Source organism: Mustela lutreola, chromosome 1 (genome assembly GCF_030435805.1).
Source record: "Mustela lutreola isolate mMusLut2 chromosome 1, mMusLut2.pri, whole genome shotgun sequence".
In the NCBI taxonomy this organism is placed as follows: Eukaryota; Metazoa; Chordata; class Mammalia; order Carnivora; family Mustelidae; genus Mustela; species Mustela lutreola.
Genome location: NC_081290.1, coordinates 142,324,644 through 142,350,704, shown reverse-complemented (window position 1 = coordinate 142,350,704; position 26,061 = coordinate 142,324,644). Strand labels below are relative to the sequence as shown.

General features: G+C 41.8%; 1 protein-coding gene across 8 annotated transcripts in view; it reads right to left on the bottom strand.

The window, feature by feature from the left end:
• SH3D19 (SH3 domain containing 19) overlaps positions 1–26,061 on the bottom strand; it is a 179,792-nt gene that overhangs the window by 19,255 nt on the left and 134,476 nt on the right. For 7 of the 8 annotated variants that reach the window (XM_059175508.1, XM_059175516.1, XM_059175525.1 and 4 more), the window contains 7 exons: positions 24,291–25,283; positions 15,373–15,492; positions 10,595–10,707; positions 4,567–4,628; positions 2,921–3,185; positions 587–655; positions 276–416 (listed from right to left, as the gene is read on the bottom strand). In XM_059175508.1, the coding sequence (XP_059031491.1) occupies positions 276–416; positions 587–655; positions 2,921–3,185; positions 4,567–4,628; positions 10,595–10,707; positions 15,373–15,492; positions 24,291–25,283 (1,763 nt within the window). The remainder of the gene's footprint in view (positions 1–275; positions 417–586; positions 656–2,920; positions 3,186–4,566; positions 4,629–10,594; positions 10,708–15,372; positions 15,493–24,290; positions 25,284–26,061) is intronic. The other variant, XM_059175536.1, reaches the window with a different exon arrangement.

Here is a 26,061-nt window from a genome sequence, read left to right as displayed (position 1 = left end):
AAATTAATGACGGAGTGGCCTCCTTGCTCTAAGTCATCATGAGATGAAGAAGGCTAAACACATGGTAGTCATTCTCTGTAGCAAAGTGATTAGCATGGCAGAGGCAAGTCTTTTAGAAGTAATTTATTCTTAAAATGAAATAAAATGCTACCGTCATTTTTAACTCTGGTTAAGATAAACGTGCTAATAAAAACCTGAGGATGAGATATAATTAATAGTTCTATGAAATGTGCTGCCATGTGTGATACGAGGGCCGTACAGCATTAATTCCTTACATTTGGTCTGCTTCTAAGATGTTCATCAAGTGGAGTGATAATCTTTATCTGAGACAGGTGAACTCTGCCAGTATCTTCTCCCTTTTGGCATTCCAAGTAATTATTTTCTGCCTGCTTCAGCATCACAAGTACGTCCCCACGCTGTAAGGCACAATACCACACTCTGCAGCAATTATTATTTAATAAAACATTATTACTTTTTTCACATTTTAATCTTCAGAGCCTAAAGCATTTAATAACGTGTAAAGCAGTAACAGAGGCCAGTGATTTTTTTTTTTTAATCAGTCAGTAAAGAAAGAGCTCTACTTTACCTTACAGGAGAGTTCTCCAGGGTTTTGGGAGACAATGTCTTCATTGGCAATTCCATGAGGCACAGACAGCTTAAACACAAACCCACAAAAGTATTATTCGCCATCAAATGACCTACTCATAAGCTGCTGATAACATGGGAGATTTCACATGTGTGCAGACGTGCGCGGACAGTGCAACGTCTCCAGCAGCTCAGCTGTTTGGGTTCCTCAGTGCAACGTCTCCAGCAGCTCAGCTGTTTGGGTTCCTCAGGCTCTAGATCTGGTGGGGCCTGCCACTCTCATGGATCCCTCAACAGTCCCTGGGGAGGTGTAGTTGAGCCCACAGGACGGTGGCTTAACGTGGCCCCAAGTTGCCTTTAACAACCACAACCTGCAAGTTCCACTGTGCAAGACAAGGCCCACCATGTCTCCTGGGCATATGGATCAATGCTCAGCACCCGACCTCAAGCTCTGTCAGGACAGGGTTCTCAGTGGTTGTCTTCTAAAGGCTGACAGGGGGCTGGAGTGTCCTCTGTAGTGCTTGACTGACTGATTCCATCTGCCTTGCATCTCGTTTTCTTTTAATCTCTTTGACACCAAGTGTCTACGTAAACCTAGTTCACTGCCTGACCCCAGTCACTTCCTGGTCTACCCCACTGCTTTTCTATCTGCAGCCCCCTCTGGCCAGAGGACTCTGTTCCCAGCCTTTGGTAAATTCAGGCCCGTGAGTGCAGATCAGAGGGCCTGTAAAATATAAAAGGCATACCCAGGAAATGTGAGCACACAAGCTCACTTCCAACAAGGATAAAGGAGGTTGCCTGGGCCCTTGGATCACTCAGGAGCAAAGACTCAAGAGTGCAAGAACGTGTGACCCTGTAAGGCTGGGTTGGGTGGTGCTGATTCCCAGGATCTCTGTGAAGAGTCCCAGGCTCCTGAAGTAACCAGATTCCTGATTAGCAATTTAATGAAAAGGTTGCCATGGTAAAAATGAGAGATTTAAAGAATCATTTCACAATGAGATACTTTACTACCACTTTAAATTTATTAACTTGAGACATCTAAATGTTTTATACAGTTATGCTAAGAACCATAAGCAAAATGCGGTTCTTCCTAAATGAGACTCTGAACATGGAATGGCCAAAACAAGTAGACTTTACAGTTAGTAACACTACTGTTGTAGTATGGTTTAATGACTACGAGCACGGGCTCCGAGCCAGCTGACCTATGTTCAAATCTTGGCTCTACCATTAACTGGCTTTGTGATCCTGAACAAATTCCTTAACCTTCCTGTGTCTTATTTTCCTCATTGGTACAACAGAGATCATTATAGTATTTACTTCACAGGGTTGGGTGATGAATAAATGAGTTATTTAAAAGGCATAAAGCGTTTCAACAGTATCTGGCTCATAAAAAGTACTTAATACATCAACCACTGTTTATTATTTTAAGTCAAAGAACATCTCTGGGTTTTAGCCATTAAAATTTCCTCAGTTTAAATGAAAATGAAAATGAATATACTACATCTTTCTTACCTATTTCTTATCTGTCTATACCCTTCCCTCAGGGGGACTAAAAAATCCTAAATGGCTTAAGGTAGAAACAGATTCTGGCATAATGATGGAAATGTAGAACATGGACTTATTAATTAGTATCCTTGTCAAAAACCATTGTCCTATAATTGTTTAAAAAGTGCGAACAGTTCTGTTCCCCTTCTTTTTATTTGCTTTGCATTTTATCAGGCTAACCTGACCAAAGTAGAGACAGCACATCAGCTCTGTTTTCAAGTGTGGGGAATGGACTGGACAAATGTTTAAAGTCACACGGAAAAAAAACTTCAAAGAGAATAGAACTAATACCTCAATGATCTCAGTTATCGATTAAAAACTTCTAACCAGTGACTGTTAAAGGGGCCATGATAATTAGGTTTAGAAAAGGGAAAAGTGAGGAAGAATGCACCCATCCTAAAGAGGAATTCCCTTCTATTGTAATCTAAATTTTAGTCTGTGGGCAAGGTAGCTGTAAGACACAAACTGTATCAAGTTATGAACTACAACATCTGTCAGAGCTACTCCCATCAGTATAATACACTGGGTCAGGTTTTTCAGTTTGTTTGGTCAAGCCAGACAGCAGGTTACAATCTCTGTCTGCCCTACTTCCTCTTCCTGCATTTCTTCTAATAAGGAAACCCCGCTGGAAAGACCTCGGTTTCACTCTGGCCTACTTATCTCAAGCCTTCTTGGCGCTCAAGGGGCAATTCCACATTTGTCTCATCATCTTTTTCTAAGGAATAATGGGTCTTTTATGTACTTCAGGACAAATCTCTTGACCAGAAACATTTTTAAAAGCTACATTTACCATGTATTTCCTGTAGAGAGGGTGTCCTGGTTTGGGGCGAGGGGGCAGCACCGGATCTTGAGTTCTAAATACTTGACTCTTGGCTTTTGAGAGTCCAGATGCCAAGTTACTTTGCTTTTTCTGAAGATCCATTTCAGAAGAAGACCGATTAAAAGGCAGTTTTTTACTGGATGCTCTGCTTGCAGAAAGTTTGGGGGGAGGTGGTCTCTCAGGGGCTCCCCTGTGAGGAGGTTGTCGAGCTGGTATCGCTTTGCCATTTACAGGTCTGAAATTCAAGTTGGTAGCTCTAAGTCCGTGCTTGATAAATATTAGGGTCCTGGTTGACTTTCTTATTACACACACACACACACACACACACTCGTATTTGCTGGTGTAATATAATTTGCTAAAACATGCAGGGTATGCTATTTTTGAGCAAATGACTGCTGCATTAAACATTATATTATTAGAGGAAATGCCATGGTGCTCCAGCTTCCTCTTATCTTGCACTAGAGATTCATTAGTTTCAGACAAACAAGGCTTTACTATCATGAGCTCTCTAAGGCCCCATTTACTCTGAAACACACCATGATGACTTCAGAAGACTAAGCACTTTCTACCAAAGTCTCAGATGAGAGCTAATAATAAGGTATCAGGTGTATCTATGGGGTCTTAGACGTAATTACAAAAGGAACATCAAACTCCAATATTCGTGTTACAGGAATTATTATTAAAACCCCAATTTAGATTAATATAAAGCAAGCTAGTTCTGCAAATGGGGTTGGACAACTATTATTTTGAAAGCCTTCCCTTAACTCCTATGATAAAAATAATTTCCAACATAGTAACATCTTCCATTCCATCTTAGCTTTTTGTTCAAAGAGCCCTGGAACTCAGGAGGGCAGGGAACCCCTGAGCTCACAAAGTCTGTCTCCTTTTGGAGATAGTTCCCAAATCCAGGCTAGTTCTCACAGCAGGAAGCTTGTGTGTGTGTGTGTGTGTGTGTGTGTGTGTACGTACACATTCCAAAAGTGGAGGTGCTTTAGGTTCAGAAAGCAGTTTTGTTTATTTAATTGAGGAAAAGAAATAAAGATCCATGTCTGTGTTCTAGGAGTTGTGGGATTGTGTGAAAAGAAAGAAGGAGCAGAGATTCCTACAACCTGCCGTGGGAAGCAGACCAGAGGTTGGTTATTGCTCTGGGTGAGTTTGTGAGTTCAATGCATCTCTAAAAGATCTAAGACCAACGACTCTCAGTTTTGTTTTGTTTTGAGAACTTATTTATTTATCAGAGACAGATGGAGAGGGAGAGAACATGAAGGGGGCAGTGGGAGAAGCAGACTCCCTGCTGAGTGAGAGCACAATGCGGGGATCGATCCCAGGACCCCAAGATCATGACCCGAGCTGAAGGCAGACACTTAACTGACTAAGCCACCCAGGTGCCCCAACACTCAGTTTTGGTAACAGAAAAGAGAGTCTAGTCTTTGAATCATTAGTTTTTCTCTAATTTACCTTTTTAAAAAAAGTTTATTTATTTTTTTAATAATCTCTGTACCCAACGTGGGGCTTGAACTCACGACCCCGAGATCAAAAGTCACATGCTCTTCTGAATGACCCAGCCAGGCAGCCCTTTAATTTACTTTTTACAAGTTTTCCCACACTTTACTTACCTTGGTGGCAACCTTGGGGGTCCCCGCACAGAGCCTCCTGTTTGACCCGTGTGGTCAGATTCCTACAATTATCAGAGAATTCTTTTAAGTTAAGGTAAATCTGAAACAGGAGCTTGTCGAGAGGAATTATGGACAACTTGTTGGCTAGATCTCTAAGTGAAAATGTAGCTGTTATAGACAGTAGCTTAAGAGTTTCTGGTCTTAAGCAATATTAACTCATTACTTGTTCCTACCTAAGTTTTCAAGTCCTAATATAAGTGAAAACAGAGAGGAGACCAGCAGGTGGACCACAGTGCAACCGAGTGGACAACGTGGTTATGCATGCAGCAGACCCACCACGTATGAAAGATGTTGCTGAAATCCTATATAGCAGCAATTTAAGCAGAAACTGGGGAATTAAAAAAAAATATGGCCTCTATTTATCCCATGATAACACATAAAGTATGCACTACTCCTCGGTTTAAACATATAGTAAGTGAGGTGGCAGTTAGTTTGTTTTGCTTTGAACAGGCAGATCTCACATCGCTGGATGGTTTATACTTTATGTGGTGGCTTTTCAACTGGGAGAAGGAGAACACAGAAGAAGCTTAAGGGATGGACTGAAAGCAAAGTATGTGAAGCGGAATAGAAAAGGCCCAAGAAAGAAGAGAGGGTAAAAGGGGATACCTGGAAAAAGAAAAGAGAGGTGGAGCAGGAATGTACATGCCTAAGAGCAGAGGGGAAGAACTGGAAGCATGGAGAACAACAGGGAGATTTCTTTAGGCTAAAGGAATCAAACCGTGTTGTTTCAACAGGTTCTTCAAACATGGTGTAGCCCAAGGACGGGGACATGAATACAATACAAAGGGAAAATGCTAGTCCTTTAAAATTACACTGCCCCCCCCTCTTTTTTTAAAGGGAGATTGAACTGTTGCTTGGGGTTCTTTGGGCTAATTTAGACTGTTTTCCTCCTTCTCACCTGATAAATGAGTTAAAATTCACTTCCACAGTGTTTTAATTTGAACTGAATATTAACTTTTCCTTAAATACCAAATGATTAATTGCCAATAACTGTGATCATTTACGTATGTTTCAAAATCCCATTTTTAAAAACAAATTAAGCTTGCCCTTAAAACCTGGTTTCACTAATGAGTTCAGTTAATGTAGTGAGGCGAGTCACCAGCGCATAAACCCTGCAATATTCCAGTCTAATCCATGCTTTATAAATACACGGCTGCCCATTTCCCCCCACTGACGAATACTGCTATGACTCTGAAAAACTCACTCACATCTTTGGCCCTCTTTAAGATTAACAAACGAACAAACAGAAAAACCATCTAGTAGACAGGCATGAACTCTTGTTTTTTTTTAAAATTACAGTTGTTAGGTAACTTAACAATTAAGGGCAAATTAAACAAATACATTCGGAGAAATCTGACGAAGTTATAGGGGATGTACTTTAGTAACGACCCGCCACAGAATCCTAATCTTGTGTCAAATACGAGCTGCGATTTTCTCTCAGTGGTGTTCTGTTTATGGAGGATCCTAAGTATCTTTTGAGTTTCTCAAGTTTTCTAACTGAGGAAATTTTAACTCAGGAGAAAAAAAAACGGGGAGGGGACGGAGCGCCCCCACGGGCCAGAAACGGCTGGCACGCGGTGCAGGCACTGCTGTGTCCCGCATCCGCAGTGAGTACTGAGAAGAGGGGAGGGGACTGTCCTCCTGTTCGCTCGAGTCCAGCTTTGCGCCCGGTTCCGCCAACAGTCTCTGGAAGACGACTGATTAGCGATTCCCTCCTTTCCAATATTCCGCCCCTAACTGGAGCCTCTCTGCATCTGCTTTTTTGTAGTTTTTCTTTAGCTCTGACATCTCTGCACTTTGGCTTTTGATGTGTCTGGACAGGCATTTTAGTGCCTGGAGACGTTGGTTTTTCCGCTTGTACTGTTCCTGCGGATGCCATCTTTTTGTTCATCGGCTTTGAAACGGCTTCTTACTTCCTAACATCAAAATAATCCCGCCGTTTTTTGCAGAACTTCAAAAGACCAGGGGGTAGTCTTGTCTGTCGGAACTACTGAGCAGCCTCCACGGATGCTCTTCCTGTTCTTTCTCCAGGAAGTGGGGCCACTTCTTCGCTCCGGAAGGCCGCGGCCAGCGTGTGCGCCAGCGTGTGCGCCAGCGTGTGCGCCAGCGTGTGCGCCAGCGTGTGCGCCAGCGTGTGCGCCAGCGTGTGCGCCAGCGTGTGCGCCAGCGTGTGCGCCAGCGTGTGCGCCAGCGTGTGCGCCAGCGTGTGCGCGGCCGCCCGGATTCCTCAACCACGCCAGGGGGCGCCTCCTACCTCCTCCTGCACCGGCTGCAGCTTGCCTGAGGAGTTCCTGCGGCGAGCACGGGGCACACAGAAGCACCCGTTCTCGCTCCGGGAGCTCCGCATGGTCCTTACCCTTGAGTCGAGTGTGACATTCTGTAACGGTTCTCTTGTCCTAAGATGGGAAGTTCCCTGGCTCTCAAGGCAGGAGAAACAGTGGAGCGTTTTCGTCTTGCGCCTCGTCAGAAGACCAGGCCTATTCCCACCGGTAATTACACGGGTCAAATAATCTCTCCAGGTATCCTCCCCGATATCTGAAGGCTTTTTGGTCTCTGGTCTACTATTCATTCAGTAATTCTAATTTTCAAACAGAAGGAATTTCTCAGGCATAGATTGGACTTCCTGGCCCTGGAATTCTGTGTGTGTGACTTGAGCCGGCTCCTGTCCCTTGCGGTCTGTTTCTTGTCTCTTCCTGCTCCAGACCCAGTGCGTCTCTCAAGGTATGGACTGATTAGAACACGGCACGGAATGCTTGGCCTTCCTTCGTCAGCAGTGCAGGACAGGATTTTCCTGTTCACGTGAGGTACCATTGTGATTACAGGACCTCTCCAGATGGTCTAGTTTATTCTAACTTCCTCCTCTTGTTTTTCTAGAATGTGGGAGTTGCTTCGTGGTCCGCTTAACACCCAATGTAATAATACCTAATACTTTAATAGAGCTTTACGGTTTACAGAAGCCCATTACACGACTTCCTGAATGAGGTATATGCCTGCTCATCCTCCTCTCACTCTCCTTTACAACCCTTTAGAGCAGAAGCCAGTAACCTTCTTAAGTAAATTTTCCTCCATGGAAATTTGGGATTCTCTCCTATTCAACAGTATTATAGGGACCCTATCCTCCCCTTTTGGGCTTTCTTGGCCCAGTTTTAATAAAAATTTATAACCAAGTACTTTGAAAATGCAAATGATCACTAAATTTTAGTTCAGCCTACAGGAAAATCTCATTAACTTGATATTGGCTAATTCAATTTAATGTCTCCTTCAAAGAAATATCTTTTCACTAGATGATTAGATGGGTTTGCATGTCTAATAAGCATAGTTAATGCACAGAATAAAACTACTATGAAATTTTAATGGAAAATTTGGTTCAAAGGCATTAAGAATTTGTTCCTTAAAATTTTTTTAAATTTTGTTTTTTAATTTTTATTTTCTTATTGAATAATTAATATATAACATTGTATTAGTTTCTGGTGTACAACAGAATGATTTAATATTTATATACATTAAATAATGGGCACTACAGTAAGTCTAGTTACCTACTTACTCTCTGTCACCCATATGAAGTCATTACAGTATGTCTTCTTTGGAGAAGTATCTGCTCATGTTTTCTGCCCATTTTTTGACTTAATTTTTTTTGGGTGTTGAGTTTCAGAAATTCTTTATAGATCTTGGATACCAGCCCTTTGTCTGTACTGTCATTTGGAAATATCTTCTCCCATTCTGTGGGTTGCCTCTTTGTTTTGTTGACTGTTTCCTTTGCTGTGCAGAAGCTTTTTATCTCAATGAAGTCCCCAAAATCCCTTTCGCTTTTGTTTCCCTTGCCCTTGGAGAGTGTCTTCAAAGAAGTTGCTGTGGCCAGGGTCAAAGAGGCTGCTGCCTTGAGGATTTTGATAGATTCCTGCCTCACTCTGAGGTCGTTCATCCATTTAGAGTTTATCTTTGTGCATGGTGTAAGAGAATGGTCGAGTTTCATTCTTCTGCATGTGGCTGTCCAATTTTCCCAGCACCATTTATTGAAGAGACTGTCTTTTTTTCTCACTGAATATTTTTCCTACTTTGTTGAAGGTTAGTAGCCCATAGAGTTGCAGGTCCATATCTGGGCTCTCTACTCTGTTCCCCAAAGTTCTTTGACTATTACTGACCGTATTCCCTATACTGCATACTACACCCCCATATCTTTATTTATTTTAAAAGCATAAGATTGTACCTCTTAATCTTCTTCACCTATTTCATCTATCCTACCCCCCGGACCCTTCCACTTCCCCTCTGGCAACCTCAGTTTGTTTTCTGTATCTATGAGTCTGTTTCTATTTTGTTGTTTGTGTTGCTTTTTAGATCCCACATATAAATAAGTCATACGGTACTTGTCTTTCTCGGCCTGACTTACTTAACTTAGCTTAATACCCTCTAGGTTCATCCATGTTGTCACAAATGGCAAGATTTCATCTTTTTTTGTGGCTGAGTGATATTTCATTGTACATAGACAGCACATCTTCTTTACCCATTCATCTATTGATGGACACTTAGGCTGCTCCCACATCTTTTTTTTTCTTTTTTATTTACTTGACAGAGAGATACACAATGACAGAGAGAATACAAACAGGAGGAGTGGGAAAGGAGAGGCAGACTTCCCGCCGAGCAGGGAGCCCCATGCGGAACTCGACCCCCAGACCCTGGAATCATGACCTGAGCTGAAAGCAAGCACTTATTAACAACTGAGCCACCCAGGAGCCCTGCTGCTTCCATATCTTGGCTACTGTAAATAATGCTGTGATGAACATAGGGGTACACACGTATTTTTGAATTACTGTCTTCATTTTTTTTTTCTTTAGGTAACTACCTAGAAGTGAAATTGCTGGATCATATGGTAGTTCTGTTCCTAATTTTCTGAGGAACTTCTACACTGTTTTTCACAGTGGCTGCACAAATTTACATGCCCAAAAACAGTGCAAGAGGGTTACCTTTTCCCCACATCCTTGCCAATACTTGTTAACAAACCTTTAAAGATAATCTAGCATATGGGAATTAGAAACAGTATGGGGAAAAGGTATTGAGATTGAAAAAAAAAAGTATATATATATATATTTAATACTTGTTAACTACCATTGTTTCACAAGTACATGGTAAAGTACTATTTTTTATTTAAAAAATTATTTTCCTTAAATTTCTTATGGTAATTATCTTAAAATTACGTCACTAGTTGGACATTTTAAATAAAACTGATGACTAAGTCTAATTCCACAAATATTAAAGGTTTTCAGAGATGTCAATAACTTCCTCATTATTAGTGCCATTTAAAAGACAATATAGGGGTGCCTGGGTGGCTCAGTGGGTTAAGCCGCTGCCTTCGGCTCAGGTCATGGATCTCAGGGTCCTGGGATCGAGTCCCACATCGGGCTCTCTGCTCAGCAGGGAGCCTGCTTCCCTCTTTCTCTCTCTCTCTCTCTCTGCCAGCCTCTCTACCAACCTGTGATCTCTCTCTGTCAAATAAATAAATAAAATATTTAAAAAAAATAAAAATAAAATAAAAGACAATATAGGACAGCATAGGACAAATTATTTTATGATGAAGTACAATGAACTGGCCTAATTCTTTTGTTCTACAAGAATTTTAAAAATATTGAACAACAGGGGTGCCTGGATGGCTCAGTGGATTAAAGCCTCTGCTTTCCCCTTGGGTCATGATCCCAGGGTCCTGGGATCGAGCCCCGCTTTGGGCTCTCTGTTCAGCGGGGAGCCTGCCTCCCCTGCTTCTCTGCCTCCCTCTCTGCCTACTTGTGATCTCTCTGTCAAATAAATAAATAAAATCTTCAAAAAAATATTGATTATCACATTAAATAAGTACTGGGGCTCAGAACTGGTTTGCAATAGAAGTCTTTATGTGACCAACAGTAAAATAATTCAGACATCATAATTTAAAATTAGTAGCTTCGTCTTTGATCTAAGACAATTTATAAGGACAACTTACCAAGTTTCTAGTTCTGTCAACAGTACTGAGCTTTCCAGACACTGTACTGCAAGTATTTCCAATAGGTTTTTCAATAGGGAGAGGAGGTGGACTTTGTGAATCCTCATGTAAACCTGGAAAAATAACAGTAATTCATCAGTAATTTCTGGCCTTTGGGGATTCTGAAAGATGAAATGACTGCAGCTTGTTTCCTCAGGAAAAAGACCATCTTAAGAGAGCCACACAAAGAATGGACAGCGAAGTAAATGAGAAGGAGCTAGGAAGCCTCAGAAGACTGATGGGTTAGGAGACATCAGGCAGTTTTACTGACTGTTGTACAGCGTAAAAATAATACCAAATAAATAGTAGCAGTAGCATCCCGCATTTTTGAGAACCCTCAGTGCGCCAGGCACTAAGTTAAGGCCTTTTGTTCATATACATTTCTCCAACTGATATCTATGTGCTCTATGTGCACAGTTCTCTGGCTAGTCGTCACATGTGGTGATGTAAACTTACATCTTAAACAAAATTAAAAATTCAGTTCCTTGGCTGAACTAGCTACCTTCACTCAGTGGCCAAGCGCTCACAGCCACATCTGGCTAGCGGTTACTATCATGGACAGCACCGTCCTGGAACATTTCCATCTTTGCAGGAAGTCCTACTGGACAGCACTGCGCTACATAACAATTTACCTATTCTATAGATGAAGAAAGCAAAGCTGAGAAGACAATAAATAAGCCATTCAATGTCTTAATGCTAGTAATTGTCAGATCCAGGGTTTTGAACCCTAAAGCCTGTGCTACTGTAATATGGCATGTTGCTTCCTAATAAGTTGTGTAATCCAGATATCCCCCTCCCCCAAATAATTAAATGTTTTCTAATTCATTAGCTCCAGATTAGTAGACTTAATTGCCTTCATTTTAACAAACAATATCTTTGCATCCAAACCATATCCTTAAGTCAGTGATAGCATAGGCCCCTTAACATTATTCTAAAAAGAAGAAAAAGATCAGATTTAATTAGTGACAGCTAATTAAAATCTGTATGCAAAAACACTTGGAGAGCGGATGACTTAACATACTGAAGGAGGCTAAAGTCACCATTCACACAAATTTAGACACTTAAAGGAGATGGGATTTTTTTTCCTTCTTTCAAATGAACACTCTCTACTCTCATTTCACATGAAACACCTATAAACAAGAGGATGATCTGTCAGGTTCCTATTTTATCTACAGGCAGGAAAACACTCTCTAAAGGAGGAAAATACCCAGGCCAGCTACTAGGAAACAACGAAAGAGAGACAGACAAGCATTCCCAGCGAGAAGCAGGTCTGCTCTGGAAATGAAGACACCAGCAACATTTCAACTCAGCTGCCATCTTGAAGACTCTCACTCTGGTACAATTGTCTTATTCTTATAAAGAAACGATAAATCACACAGGATACTGTATTGCTCTGATGAACCATTAAGGGTACAAAGTCGTAATAACATGAAAGTAGAGAGGAGATACCTTACTGGCAGGACGGGACATAGGGATTATCAGGCATGGGTGTGTGGGCTAAGTGGAGAATTCCAATTTCAAGTCATGTGGTCAGAGGAGGTCTCAATGAGAAAAGTGGCATTTGAACAAGACCCGGAGGAGTGGTGAAGGAGGAAGCCATGCACCTATCTGGGAAAAGGACATCCTAGTCAGAAGAAACAAACCTCAAGGGGAAAGATCTGACAGGCTCAAAGAAGACCAAGAAGTCTTGCACCACAAAGCTTTCCTTTCTTCATTTGACCATTCCAAGTTCTTCCAACACCGAGGAAATTTTTTCTTCCTCCACAGCACATATGAATTGCTTAATAACTAAAATAATACAGTCCTGGGGAACTGGTTTTTAATAGAAATAATGCTCTAGAAACTGGCATGTCCATTCTCTCATCTATGGCAGTTAGAATCCAACTTTCGAAGAGTTCCTGGAACTTTGTCAGAATAATAAATAAAGGTGCTTTCTCAATACATCCACTACAGGATTCTAGGACTATGAATCCAATTTGTAAATATGCAGGCCTGGGACTGCTTATTCATAGAAAGGCCTGCTTCCAGGGCGGGTCCTTGCTGGCATCTGGGAATTTGGGAGTTGGGGAATTCCCACCAGCCCCAGAACTGATAAAATGAAAAAATATGGTTGATGCTGAATACCTGCTTTTCTTCTCAGAATCTAGAATTTTACAATGTGCCCAAATTCCCAGAGGTGCCTACGTGATCAACCCCTAATAAAAAACCCTGGGTATTCAGTGTCTAATGAGCTTCCTCAGCTGACAACATTTCACCTGTGTTGTCACAACTGGATCCTGGGGGAGTTAAGCAGAGCCTTTGTGATTCCCCTGGGAGACAACACCTAGAAGCCCGTGCCAGGTTTCCTCCAGACTCTGCCCAATGCACCGTTTCCTGTTGCTGATTTTGTTTTGTATACTTTTGCTGTAATAAATCACAGCTGTGAACATAATGCTAAGTCCTGCCAGTCCTCCTAGGGATTGTCAAACCCGGGGTTTTGGGGGACCCTGGTGCAACAGGAGAATAAATTTAATAAATGTAAAAACTGTATTACTTAAAACCTACATGAGCGTCAGGCAATATTTATGCTCACTGTATTTCACTGGGCCTGTTAAAATCCAGAATACATTTTGACAAGGTAACAGCAAACAGACAAACAACCCATTGAACTATCATCTGGGAGACTTACATACAGCCCACTGGTTTGCGGGCTATCTAATGCTGTCAAAAGAAATATACCACCAGTTCTTTAACCTACCACATAACCTCCTAAGAAGCAAGAACCCACCAGAATTTGGTACCCTTGACTTTTTCTCCTCTGCATTCTTCATAGTCACTGTTTAATCTTCTATGTGGCTTAGAGCCATCAATTAATAAAAAAATACTCAAAAGACCAAAACCAGTATGATCCTTCTGGGTAGTTTTTTTACAGAAAAACCAAACCCCTGAACTAAAGGGGTTTCATGGCATTCTAGGGTATGCCTGGAGAATAGGCTGGGGATGTTACAGACCGGTGAAGGACGGGGACACTTGATCTGCTACCAGGAGCAACAGAGTGGCAGGATCTCCTACTGACTAGAGGCAAGGATGCATCTGGACCATGCAAAGGCACTGAATGAAATGAAATGAGAGCAGACGCTCCTGGCAAAAACTGCGTGATCGCCTCGAGCAATGCCAGGAACCGCTTTGGAAATCTGCACAAGCACATGCGCACACATGTACACACACCTTTACACACAACTTTTAACCATCTCCAGGGTCTAAAATAAATGCGCCTGGCCTTCTTGGCCTCTCTTAAAATAATTTCCTTGCAGTCCTTATAAAAGCTCACAGGAAATATCATTTATTGTACCATTAAAAAAAATCAAGGCAAATAATATCAAAATGGAAAGTTACACTGATTTTTAAAAATGTTAGACATTATTATGTCTTCATAATTCTTGGTTACTGCTCTTCATATAATTCATACATACTTAGACTATGGTATCCAGGCAGACACACACAACGTTATTTGCTATCACTTTCAATCAGAACTGACGTGAACAACGTGAGGTTAGAGGTGCTGATACCCTGGTGCAGCCAAAAATCCATAAGTATCATCATCTTTTTTTTTTTTAAAGATACTATTTATTTGACAGAGCCCAAGTTGGGGAAGGGCAGAGAGAGAGGGAGAAGCTGACTACCTGTTGAGCAAGGAGCCTGATGTGGGGTCCAATCTCAGGACCCTGGGATCACAACCTGAGCCAAAGGCGGACACTTAACCGACTGAGCCAACCAGGCAACCCCAACATGTAACTTCTGATTCTCCCAAAACTTAACTATTAACAGCCTACTGATACCATAAATAGCCAATGAACACAGATTTTGTATGTTATATACATGACATACTGTATTGTTACAACACTAAGCTAGAGAAAAGAAAATGTTATTAAGAAAACCATAAAGAGGGGTGCTTGAGCGGCTCAGTTGGTTGAGTGTCTGCCTTCGGCTCGGGTCATGATCTCAGGGCCCTGGGATTGAGCCCCACATCGGGCTCTCTGCTCAGCAGGAAGCCTGTTTCTCCCTCTCCCTCTGCCACTAGCAACCCCCAGTTGAGCTTGCTCTCTCTCTCTCAAATAAATAAAATCGTATTTTTTTTTTAAATTTTTTTTTAAAGATTTTATTTATTTATTTGACAGAGAGAGATCACAACTAGGCAGAGAGGCAGGCAGAGAGAGAGAGGAGGAAGCAGGCTCCCCGCTGAGCAGAGAGCTCGATGCGGGACTCAATCCCAGGACCCTGAGATCATGACCTGAGCCGAAGGCAGTGGCTTAACCCACTGAGCCACCCAGGCGCCCTCAAATAAATAAAATCTTTAAAAAGAAAAATAAGAAACCATAAAGAAAATACCTTTATAGTACTGTACTATAAAAAGTCTGCATGTAAGTGGATGCACACAGTTCATACCTGTGTTGTTCAAGGGTCAACTGTACTTTCCCACCACCTTTACCCAAGGCACTAACAAGACACTACAATTTTTCTGAGTTTCAGTTTCCTTCTACTCTCTGCCTCAAAACCACGGTATAGATAAATGAAATCCATATTTACTATACCAACTGTCAAAAGAACTGTGAAAAAAGAACTTGTTTTCAAATATCCTTTGACTGTAAATAATAGCAAATGGCCAATCCCACATAATTTCAAAAGCAGACATTGACAAATTAGTATTATATTTCTCCCAGGCTCTGAGAAGCAAAGAAAGAAGGCCGGTTAGTGCTTACATTTTCCTGGTTTGGCTGGAATTCGAATCACAGTGGGCTTCCTGGTGGGTGCTGGTTGAACTGCTGGTTGAACTGCTCGTTCCTTTGTTGGTTCTGTTTTTATGGGGAGCTGAAAGGGATCTAATGAAAAACACAGTTTATTTTGCATGTTTTAGTTAACACGGACTCAAAACAAAAAATCTCATTCATAATTAAAGAGTCATATTTTCATGCCCCAGGGAAAACTATTCATGGATAAACAGAATCTCAGTTTGCAGAGACAAAAACAAAGTCGGAGCTCATGAAAGGAAATAAGTTGGTGCTCTGTAAATAATTCATTGGCTTTTCTTCCTCTCTGATGAGAGATATCCAGGACAATCTTGAATTATGTAGAAGCTATCTTCCACGGGAGTACAATCATTTCATAAGTGTCGCCTGAAAATGAGGGGCAATTGAAAGAGGAGCCAATTGCCCCCTGCTGGGAGGCCTCCTAGATCCCCCAGGCAAGAGGTCTCTTCTCCCCCACACTGCTGCGCCTGGACTGGAAAACTGATGCACAGGGCTCACCAAGGGCCCTCATCCTGCCCAGCACCGTGCCTGGCACAGGGCAGGTACCCAGCGGAGGAGCGCCAGTCGTTCAGTCAAACCACACTTCAGTCAACGTGAAAATGGAAAGTGTTTTATCCTGGAGATAAAATCAGACATCTTCCTTCAAATATTTAATTTGGGGGCAAAGACACCGGGCTGGGCACTTCTCCATTTAACGGATTCACTTAAAATTGACAATACATGTTCAAAGAAAGTATTTTAAACAAAGACATAATTACCAAACTTTTTTTTTTTTTTTTTTTAGCTGAAAGAAATAGTCTTTTTTTTTTCTTTAATGTAAATATTCTTTTCAGTACTTTGGGGAAATGACCATACAATTTCTTAAAGATGAAAAAATCTAAAAATACTAGATCAGCAAAAATAAAATAAATGCTGTATAATGGATACTCTGTGCAGCACACAGACTCTCCTGAGCTGCCTCTGCCTTTAATTCTACAAGAGGCTGTAATTCTGCACCTGTTCTACACTCTTCACTATAGGGAGATACTCCCTGTAAAAACAACATACACCATAGCTCCTGTGATGAACAGCGTTCATATTCTGCTGATTATGAGCTCTAGTTCCAGAAGCACCTTCTGCTGACCAGCTATTTTCAGGACACATGAAGAGCTGGGCCAAGGATAAGGAGGCCGTCCAGCCCTCCGTTACCTGACCTTCCCTTTGCCCCTCAGCTCGCAGGCAACCCTACCATTATCCATGCCACCAAAGGCATCATCGATCACTCACCAGCCACTTGCTCCCATGTGTATGTCTACCACATGCCAGGAACAGTGATAGGTGGGGAGATACTGTGGTAAAGTACGATCCCATTTTATTATCTCCCACCTAGGAATGGCCCTCAAGTGGCGTGCCAGGTAGAACAATTACTACTAGGCTACTGAGAAAAATAATATATTAGATGACCCTTTCATGGAAACATATTAGCTCACAAGTGAGGAAAGTCTTGTCTAAGTTCAAGAAACCAACTGGGGATTATCAAAACAATATCAAACTTGAAAAAAAAAGTTGTAATAATACAACTTTCTTCTACTGTAAACTACGAGCTCACAAAACAAAGTTCCTTCTAGATTGAACCACATTTTAAAATTCTATATTTTCTTGTACCATTTTTTACTTCAAAAGTAGTATTTATTATAAAAATGGGAAACATTAAGAAATCTATGAGGCAAGGTCTCCTGTAATCCCATCTCTCCGGTAATAATGAAACTTTGGTGATCTGCCTACAGATTTTTTTACTATATTACATGTATTATTATGTAGGTATTTTGATAAACAAAAACCCCAGGATTTTATACCTTGCCTTGTAATCTGCTTTTTTTCACTCGAAAGTGACTGGATGTCTGCTACAAAGCAAATGCTGTTCTGTGTTGCTGGGAATACTTCAGTGAACAAAGCAAAGAAACCTGCTCTCGGCACTTACATTCCAGTAGGGAGATGGCAGTAATAAACAGTAAATACAATAGTAAGTAGTTTATGTGGTATTCCACGTGAGAAGTACTACTGAAAAAGGAAAACGTAGGGCATGGTGAGAGATTCCAGGTGTGGGCAGACTGAAAGCAGGATGCAGCGTAAAACAAGAGTGCAAAGGTGAGGGGGGGTGGTTCTCTACTACTGTCTCTCCAACAACTAGATTTCACATATTCTAATAGTTCTTCCAACTTGGATTATATGCACCAGTGTCTGGGAAACAGCAGTGCCAGCAGGTAAAAAACGGGTATGCTCATTTGTATTAAAGCCCATTATTGCAAATATTATCTGAATGTGAACTCTCTAAAGCGTTCATCTATTCTGAGTGATTCTAGCTGAAGTGAAAGATTTTGAAGTGCCTTTGTAATCCTGATATGCATTTTATTCAAACACAGAAACATAGTATCTTTCATTTGTGTTCATCTTTCCTTCCTATTCATCTTTCCCTACTATTGCCCTTGTTCTGCCTCCTTGACCCTTATTGGATCCCACTGACTTCCAAGGACCCACCTTCCTTTTCCCAGCTGTGGAAGACACTTGACTGTTCAGAGACTTGGCTGTCCTCCCTCCCCCCAGTCTTGGTTGTCACATCCCATTGTGTTGGGAGTCTGTTTTTCTGTTGGGAAAAGGACCAAAAACTCAAGGAAAGGATTAAGGCTGGTGACTCTTCACTGTGTCCTACCTTTCAAGTGGCATTTCTGCTTTAATAGTTGTTTCTGATACCTATAATTTTTTGGTTATTAGTTGAGGGTTTTTTTGGAGGGGTGGTATGGAGGGGGATGAGAATCTTGAGCATGGGATGACTTCAATTATTTCCCAGCTCATAGTATATTCTGAGCCAGAATACCACCTACACTCTCTCACATTCCAGGGGGACGGCATGCATAAGGTGGCGCAGGGAAAGGAGAAAGGACACCCATCAATGCCTTGAGGGGCCAGGCACAGGGGCATCCAAATTATGCTTGCTGTTGCCCTCAAGACACCTGCTCCAAATCCTGCACACTGTTCATAACTCACCCCTATTACATGGAAGGGTCCAGTTACTTTTTTTTTTTTTTAAACCTAAAGGATTTACATTGAAGTAGTATAGATAAAATTTATATAACAAACTATTCCAAGTGTCCTAGTTACCTACCCACTCTTTCTCTTTCTTGGTCTTTATTTTTAATATCCTTAGCTACTCTTTCATAATTGGTACTCAGATCATGTAAAATTATTCTACTACATGTCTCTGGAAAAAAAAAATTCTTCGTACAGTGAAGCAAGGAAGTCTTCGGGTTCTAGTACAGCGGGCTGTTTGGCAGGAGTGGGTCTGTTTAATGACCTGCCCCAGCTGTGCTCAGTGAGTCAGTGAGCTCAGCATCTGCCTCTCTGTCTGCATGCTGTCCAGGCTATAATCCAGACGAGGTGTGCGGATTAGTGGGGAGGGCACAGAGCATCACTTCAATAAGGGGGAGGAAAACTGGAGGCCTGTTTTCCATCTTGATGATGGTGTGCAAATCTCTTTAGTTAAACAGTATGCAGTCTACTTTTTATGTCTATTCATGAGCAGGGTATTTTTTCTAACAGAAATGAAAGTGGGCAACATATAAAGCAAAGGTGGCATCTCATGTTTGGGAACTCCAGACGTTGCCAAGTGGGAAACTGGATCGCTGGTACAATGAGAATGTTTCAAGTTCATAACCTCTGACCCAGCAGTCTCACTCCTTGGAAATTTATCCTTCAGAAATAAGAGCCATAGTAGGAGAGGCAATATTTATGAATGTTTACTACAGCATTATCTGTAGAGGAAAAAGAAATCCAAAAAATCACTAGCAATGTCCGTGGATAGGGGAAATGTTGACTCAATCGCAATATACTCACACTAAGAAATATTAGGCAGGTATAAGGAAACAAGGAATTAGATTTAGACCGACTGGACTGAGAAGTCCATAAATCTCACTGTTATATAAACAAACAAACAAGGGTATAGTATGATGAAAATGTTTGTAAAAAGTAGGAAAAAGTACATATATGTATGTTTGTAAGTTTTGGTTTGAAATGTCCAAAGGCACAGAAGACCATATACAAACAACATTGAGGATATGGACAGACTAGAGATAAAAATTTTTTTCTTTTAGTAAATGTTTGTATCATTTCACCTGTTACAGCAAATATGTGTTACTTTGTAACTGAAAAAATCCAGTAAAATAAATTCAACCACAAGAAAAAAGTTACAAGATGAAGCTGAAATAACTCCTCTGCCAAACAAACCAAAAATCACTTAAAAATAAGGGGGAAAAAGAGAAAATTCTAGTCCTCTTAGTTGCTTTTTAAAGGCAATAATGGGGGGCGCCTGGGTGGCTCAGTGGGCTAAAGCCTCTGCTTTCAGCTCGGGTCATGATCCCAGGGTCCTGGGATCGAGTCCCACATTGGGCTCTCTGCTCAGCAGGGAGCCTGCTTCCTCCTCTCTCTCTGCCTCTCTGCCTACTTGTGATCTCTGTCAAGTAAATAAATTAAAAAATCTTAAAAAAATAAATAAATAAAGGCAATAATGGGCATAAAATTTTCCGTAAGGTAATTAGAAAAATTAAAGCTATATGGAAAATTAAAACTCTTTTTTTGAGTCTATGTAATAGGATTTAATGCACATGTTTTTGAATGTCTTATTTACACATATGTAGTTCAAAATAATAGGCTTTCATTTATAATCTTAATAACAGCAATTTAGAAAAATCATATACTATTATTTTTAACATTTCTACTCATCCTATGACTGAGGGTCAGTGCGGGAAGCAGCTATCTCTCTGCGGCAAAGATGACAAGCGCTAACTCCCCCGGGTTTTCTTTTTCTTTTCTTTTCTTTTTTTTTTTAAAGATTTTATTTATTTGACAGACAGAGATCACAAGTAGGCAGAGAGGCAGGCAGAGAGAGAGGAAGGGAAGCAGGCTACCTGCTGAGCAGAGAACCTGATGCGGGACTCGATCCCAGGACCCTGAGACCATGACCTGAGCCAAAGGCAGAGGCTTAACCCACTGAGCCACCCAGGCGCCCCTCCCCCAGGTTTTCATCCTAATTCTGCTTATGGTTAGCTATTGGAAAACCAGGTTCCCCATCCCCTCCTGCCAACCCAGTTCCCTCATAAAGAAAACCTTTGTTACCAGCTTTTTATATATTTTTCCAAAGATACTACATATCTATATGTGTGTGTGTTAACACAAACAGTAGCTAAAATGCCACGAATATTAACTATACCTTGCATTTTTCACCTAACGATATCTTGGGCATTGGAATACAGCAGGAAGTAATAGGTGGTGTGCCTCCTTTTTAATTAGCACACAATCCTTCACTGCATGGGCGTACCAGTCCACTGGAGGTTATCGCAATATTCTGTGGAAGTGCTTCATTTGGGGTCCAAGAATGGGCCCTTGAAGGTCTGGAAATTGTGCATACGTGAGCTAAGGGCTATTTTCAAGAGAGAAAAAAGAGTCCCAGGATAATCAGATTCTCAGAGTTCTGTGATTCCCAGGAGGGGTTAAGAACCACAGTGCCACGACTGGACCACAGAGTTTGCTCCGGCTTCTAAAGAGAAAACACAGAGCATCTCAAAAAACAAAAACAAAAACAAAACAAAACAAACAAACAAAAAAACACAAACAAAACAAAACAAAATCCAAACGCTTGCCTATCTAAAACTAAGGAATGTCCATGGCATTTTTCTCTACTTTTATTTGCAGTAGTTACTCTGCCCTCCTTCCAGCGTCTCGCACCAAACCAATTATTCCACACCTGCTGCCAAACAAGCCGGCCGCTTTTACACTTCTATCCGCATGGTCTTCATTACTGGGCTGAGAAAAACACTGATGGTAATGTAGTTTTCTGCCCATTACCTGTCTCTCATAATATGCTTGTCATCATAATTAGTTTCACCATCCTTGGCTTGCTTTTCTGTCATTTCTTTCCCTTGAGTTCTGTTAATAGCAGAAATTGGCTGCTAAACTATTATTCTGGTCTGTGTAATGGGGCTGACAGCAGAGGCATTCTGCCCTTTTTTTTGACAACTGGGTAGGATTTGTAAAGGTGTGAAGAGGAATTGCTAATACTTCTCAGCTCCATTACATTAACCTGGAAGGCATTCTACCCAAGGAATGAATCCAATATTAAATTGCTTGTTTTATGAGTTTTCCCTTAATAATTTTTCTAATCTTTACCATGTTTTCACAGCTTCAGTATTTTCTGATCTCTATTTCCTGAGATTAATACAGCAACTTCATTTTATGAAAACCAGCTCATTAGATTTTCTTTATTTTTGAGGGAAGGAAAAGGAGGAAAGACGTATATGTGAGTTCCTCTCCTTTCTTTCGCATTCCTATCTCAGTTTCTGGCTAATGCCAGGATGATTAAGTAAGGTTTCACAAAGAGACCGTGATTCCTTATTTACAAAGACAATGCTACTGATACACCATCAAAAAGTCACGGAGCCCCAGATCGATAAATGAACAGAAACTTCTCTACATGCTGAGGAATTCAGGGTGATTCCAAAGGCCTCTGGAGGACATTAAGTGGGAGAGCAACAAGGTCCAGGGTATACTCTAGAAAAATCCCTTGGGTAGCCATAACATGGAGGATGATGGGTTTGAAGCAAAAGCAGGGGCTCAAAGTAGGAGGCCTCTGTAGTAATCTGGCATAAAGACCCAAAGTGGGGCAGTACAGGCAGATGAAAATGAGAGGGCTCAAGAACTACTTCGAAGGTTAAACCAGCAGGAGTTGCTATCTAATTGGATGTGAAGGGCAAGAAGTAACAATGATTACTACTTAATAAGCACTTGCCACGTTTCAGACAATGGGACATGGCTTTCCTGCACAATCACATTTAATCCTCGCACTGCCTCCAAGAGGAGTATTATTACCATGTTTTATAGATGAGGAAATCGAGGCACAGTAGGGTTAAGTAAATAGCCCAAAGTCACACAGCAATTAAGTGGCAGATTCTGGCCTGACCCCAAGTCCAAACAAACAGCGTGACACATAGGAAGACTCGAAGATGATCTCTAGGCTTCTCCAAGGAAGGCTGGGGACATGATGGGGGACATGATGGCATTATTAAGTGAGTACAGAAAATAGGAAAAGGAGCAGGTTTAGAAAGATGATGAGGTAAGCATTCAGTGACTCCACAGTCAAGAGCAATGGTTCGAGTCAGGTAGGGCAAGCAAATTACATACTTCGCTAAGAGACTGCCTACATAATTAAATATTGTGCAACGAGGTGGTAGAAATCAAGGGACAGAAAAGGCTGAGTATGAGGCATGAGACTATATTCATGTTGAATGTATACTGTTGACCTTCTTTTGAAAGATGACTGTGATTATCCATTTGATGACAGGGAATAAAGTCTCAGCGGTTATTAATCAAGTTGCCATCCCCACAGAATCTAGCAGTTTCTAATAAAGGTGGTATTTCTTCGGCTTGTGCTGATTCCACCCCTTAACAACTTGCTGTTGTTGGTTTTACCATCCCTATCCCACCGTGAACCTTGTAACACCAAAAAGGTTTAAATAAGAAAATGATGTAACAAAGTCTTGAAGTGTTACCTGGGTTAAGGATTCATACCATGTTGGTTAGCAATGTCATATAATGAAAAATACACTAGACCTAGAATAAAAAGATGGGAGTTTGAATCATGCCTTGGAAGCTGCTAATGTTATGACACTCGGCAAGCTACCCACTGATTTCTCTCAGTCTCATTTTCTTCTTCTGCAAACTGCGGCCAACAATACCAATACCTTGCAGAGGTATTGACCAACAATACCAATACCTTGTAGGTCTGGGTACCTAGCGAAATGTTTGGAACACTGCAGAAGCTCAGTACATTCTAATGTCTTTCCTCCTACCTCTTATAGACAAGAGGCATGCTGTAGCCACACTAACATGTTGTATGCATAATACATATTTAATAAATGTTTGTTATCATTGAAAATACACCTGTGCTGTACAGAATTTGGTTTTGAATCACAGAGCTTATCCCATTTTGATGCATGTTAAACATTTATAAGATGACAGCTAACCTTTTGAAAATACTATTAAGCTCATATGTTCATATATGCTACCCAAATAAGTAAACAGCAGTAAAAGGAATCATCAACGACAAGGAAAGCAGCTTACTTTGACAAATCAAAGATAAGGTTTACCATCATAGCCTCCATCTGAATAGTGTGAGCAAAGAAAACATACTCTCTGAATTTCCTCTTGAGAAATTTAATTGTCCCGATCCTGGCAGGAAATGTACAGCTGTTGTATTTTATTTACAAAACTTTGCATTCCCCAGGGAAGATGTTCTGTGAAGATTAGCGAAAAAATTTTTGCTACATATGGCTGGGTCGTCATTCCTGGCTTTGCTCTTGCCAGAGTCGTCCCCAGGGTCGACGCCTCTCCTGGCATTCCCCATGGGGCTGGCTCAGTCTACGAAGCCCTTCTGGGGCCACACTGTTGACTTCTCATCTATGAGAAGTTTCCCCTGCCTCCCCCTAGTGCTCGACTCTCCACCTGCCAGAGTTAGGAAGCCAGCCTCACACCTGGTTTAGTTGCTAGACTCAGTCTGCTTATTTCTGGCTCACGTAGTAGTCTACACGTGTCTCCTGCTTTCTCTGTCTCCATCTCCCCCATTCCAGATTTTCCTATCCCTCTGTCTCCATCTACCTCCCAGCTCCATGTTTCTTAATGTGTTTCTGTCTCTGTACACACACAGGCATGAGCACGCACACGCGCACGCACACACACACACACACACCCTCCAGAAATTATGTCCTAGAAACTAAAACAGCAAGTGCCATTCAAGATGCCCTCTGGTGAGTTCCCACTCCCTCCCACTTCTCCTTTTTACTCACCTAGAACCATCTCTGAACCAAGAGATTCTTCAACCAGGTTCCCAGCTGGTGTGGGTAAAACATCATCATCAAAACTGATGAGGTCAATGTCCCCTGGAGGCTTGCTTTGCTGAGCTGCAGCCAGGGAGACGGCCGGGGGCCCTTCTCCCAGTGACCTGAATGCTTTGGCCTGTGACGCCACTGAGAGTCGGGGAGGAAGGGTGACCGGTTTCAGCAAAGCTGTAGAGTTGGGGATTTCTAAGGAGACCGATTTCTTCGGCAACAAAGGCCGAGGAGCAGGGGTTGGGACTTTCTTCCCACCGTCAGGGCTCTCAGCCATGGGCCCTCCTCCCAGAATCTCATGATTAATACTTCGTGTAAGGCCAGCATTTGGTTTCTTTGGCAATTCAGGTTTGGTTACTGGGATGCTCCCTACTTCTTGTGGTGGAGACTGTGGGGTGAGCCCTTCCCTGGGGGCCACCTTGAGTCTGTTTTCAGTCCAGGAGTCCCACTCTCCAGAAGCTCGGTTGGCAGCTGGCTTGGGAGCCACTAAGGGTTTCCCTGAGGGAAGAGCAGGCCTGGGGGGGAGTGTGCGGGGAGTGATTTCTGGTTTCACGGGTGGTCCCGAGGTTTCTTTATTTGTCTGGCCCTCAAATGCTTTGATTCTTGAAACGACACTATTTTGGCTTCGTTCTGTGTTCATAATGTTCATCACTGCCTGACTATCCAAGTTGTTGGTACTATCCAACAAAGACTGGGGCTGGCTCAGCGAGGACTCCTTGTCTGTGGCTGTGGGGCTGGTTTTCTGGTGATTTTGCTCTTTAATGTGACTGTCTCTGGCTACAGGTCTGAGGTTGGCTTTTGATCTTGGTCTTGGCACTGGACATCTTGTAGCACTGGAGTTCTCTGGTTCCTCTGAAGTATCAAAGACTATTAAAGGTGCAACATTTGTTGGAAGATCACTGGCCGAGACCACCTGGGAAGGCTGGAGAGGCTTGAGAGGTGCCTGTAGTGCTGACAAGACCAAAACCCACAGACACAAGTTGCAACATTGTAATTTAAAAGAAAAAAAAAACCAGAAGATACACAGACTGTTTAAATATACATGTAGAATATCAAGAGATCTTGGTTTCCTTAATTAGTAAAAAGTAATTCCAAAATCAATGCGGAACTGTTTACACTCAGCTTCTCGCAGGAGTGTTCTTCAAGTTGTATTTATTCATAAGAGAAATATTCATTACATAATATTTTTAAAACACCATTAAATTCTCAATTCCCAGCAGACTTAACACATGAACGCTTTCCCTCTCGTCAGAATTCCAACATTGCTTGCTTTACTTTTCCAAAGTAAGAACTTACTCTTATCTGTTATACAAACACGATGCTTTTTAAAAGCCTAATGGGACAACCCGTCTTTTACACTCTATCAAGTTTAAGGTTGCTAAGTAGAGCATCCTTCTCAGTGGGCATAAAGGGGATCAATAGTAATACAACCATGAGTTAAAAGAACGCTGTTTGGGGCACCTGGGTGGCTCAGTGGGTTAAAGCCTCTGCCTTCGGCTCAGGTCATGATCCAGGGTCCTGGGATCGAGCCCCGCGTCGGGCGCTCTCCTCCGCAGGAAGCCTGCTTCCTCCTCTCTCTCTGCCTGCCTCTCTGCCTACTTGTGATCTCTGTCAGATAAATAAATAAAATCTTTAAAAAAAAAAAAAATGCTGTTTTTGCAATATGAACAGGGGTGAGCCCCAGACACTGGGGCTGCAGCTCATGGGAGTGATCTGTTGTGATAATCAC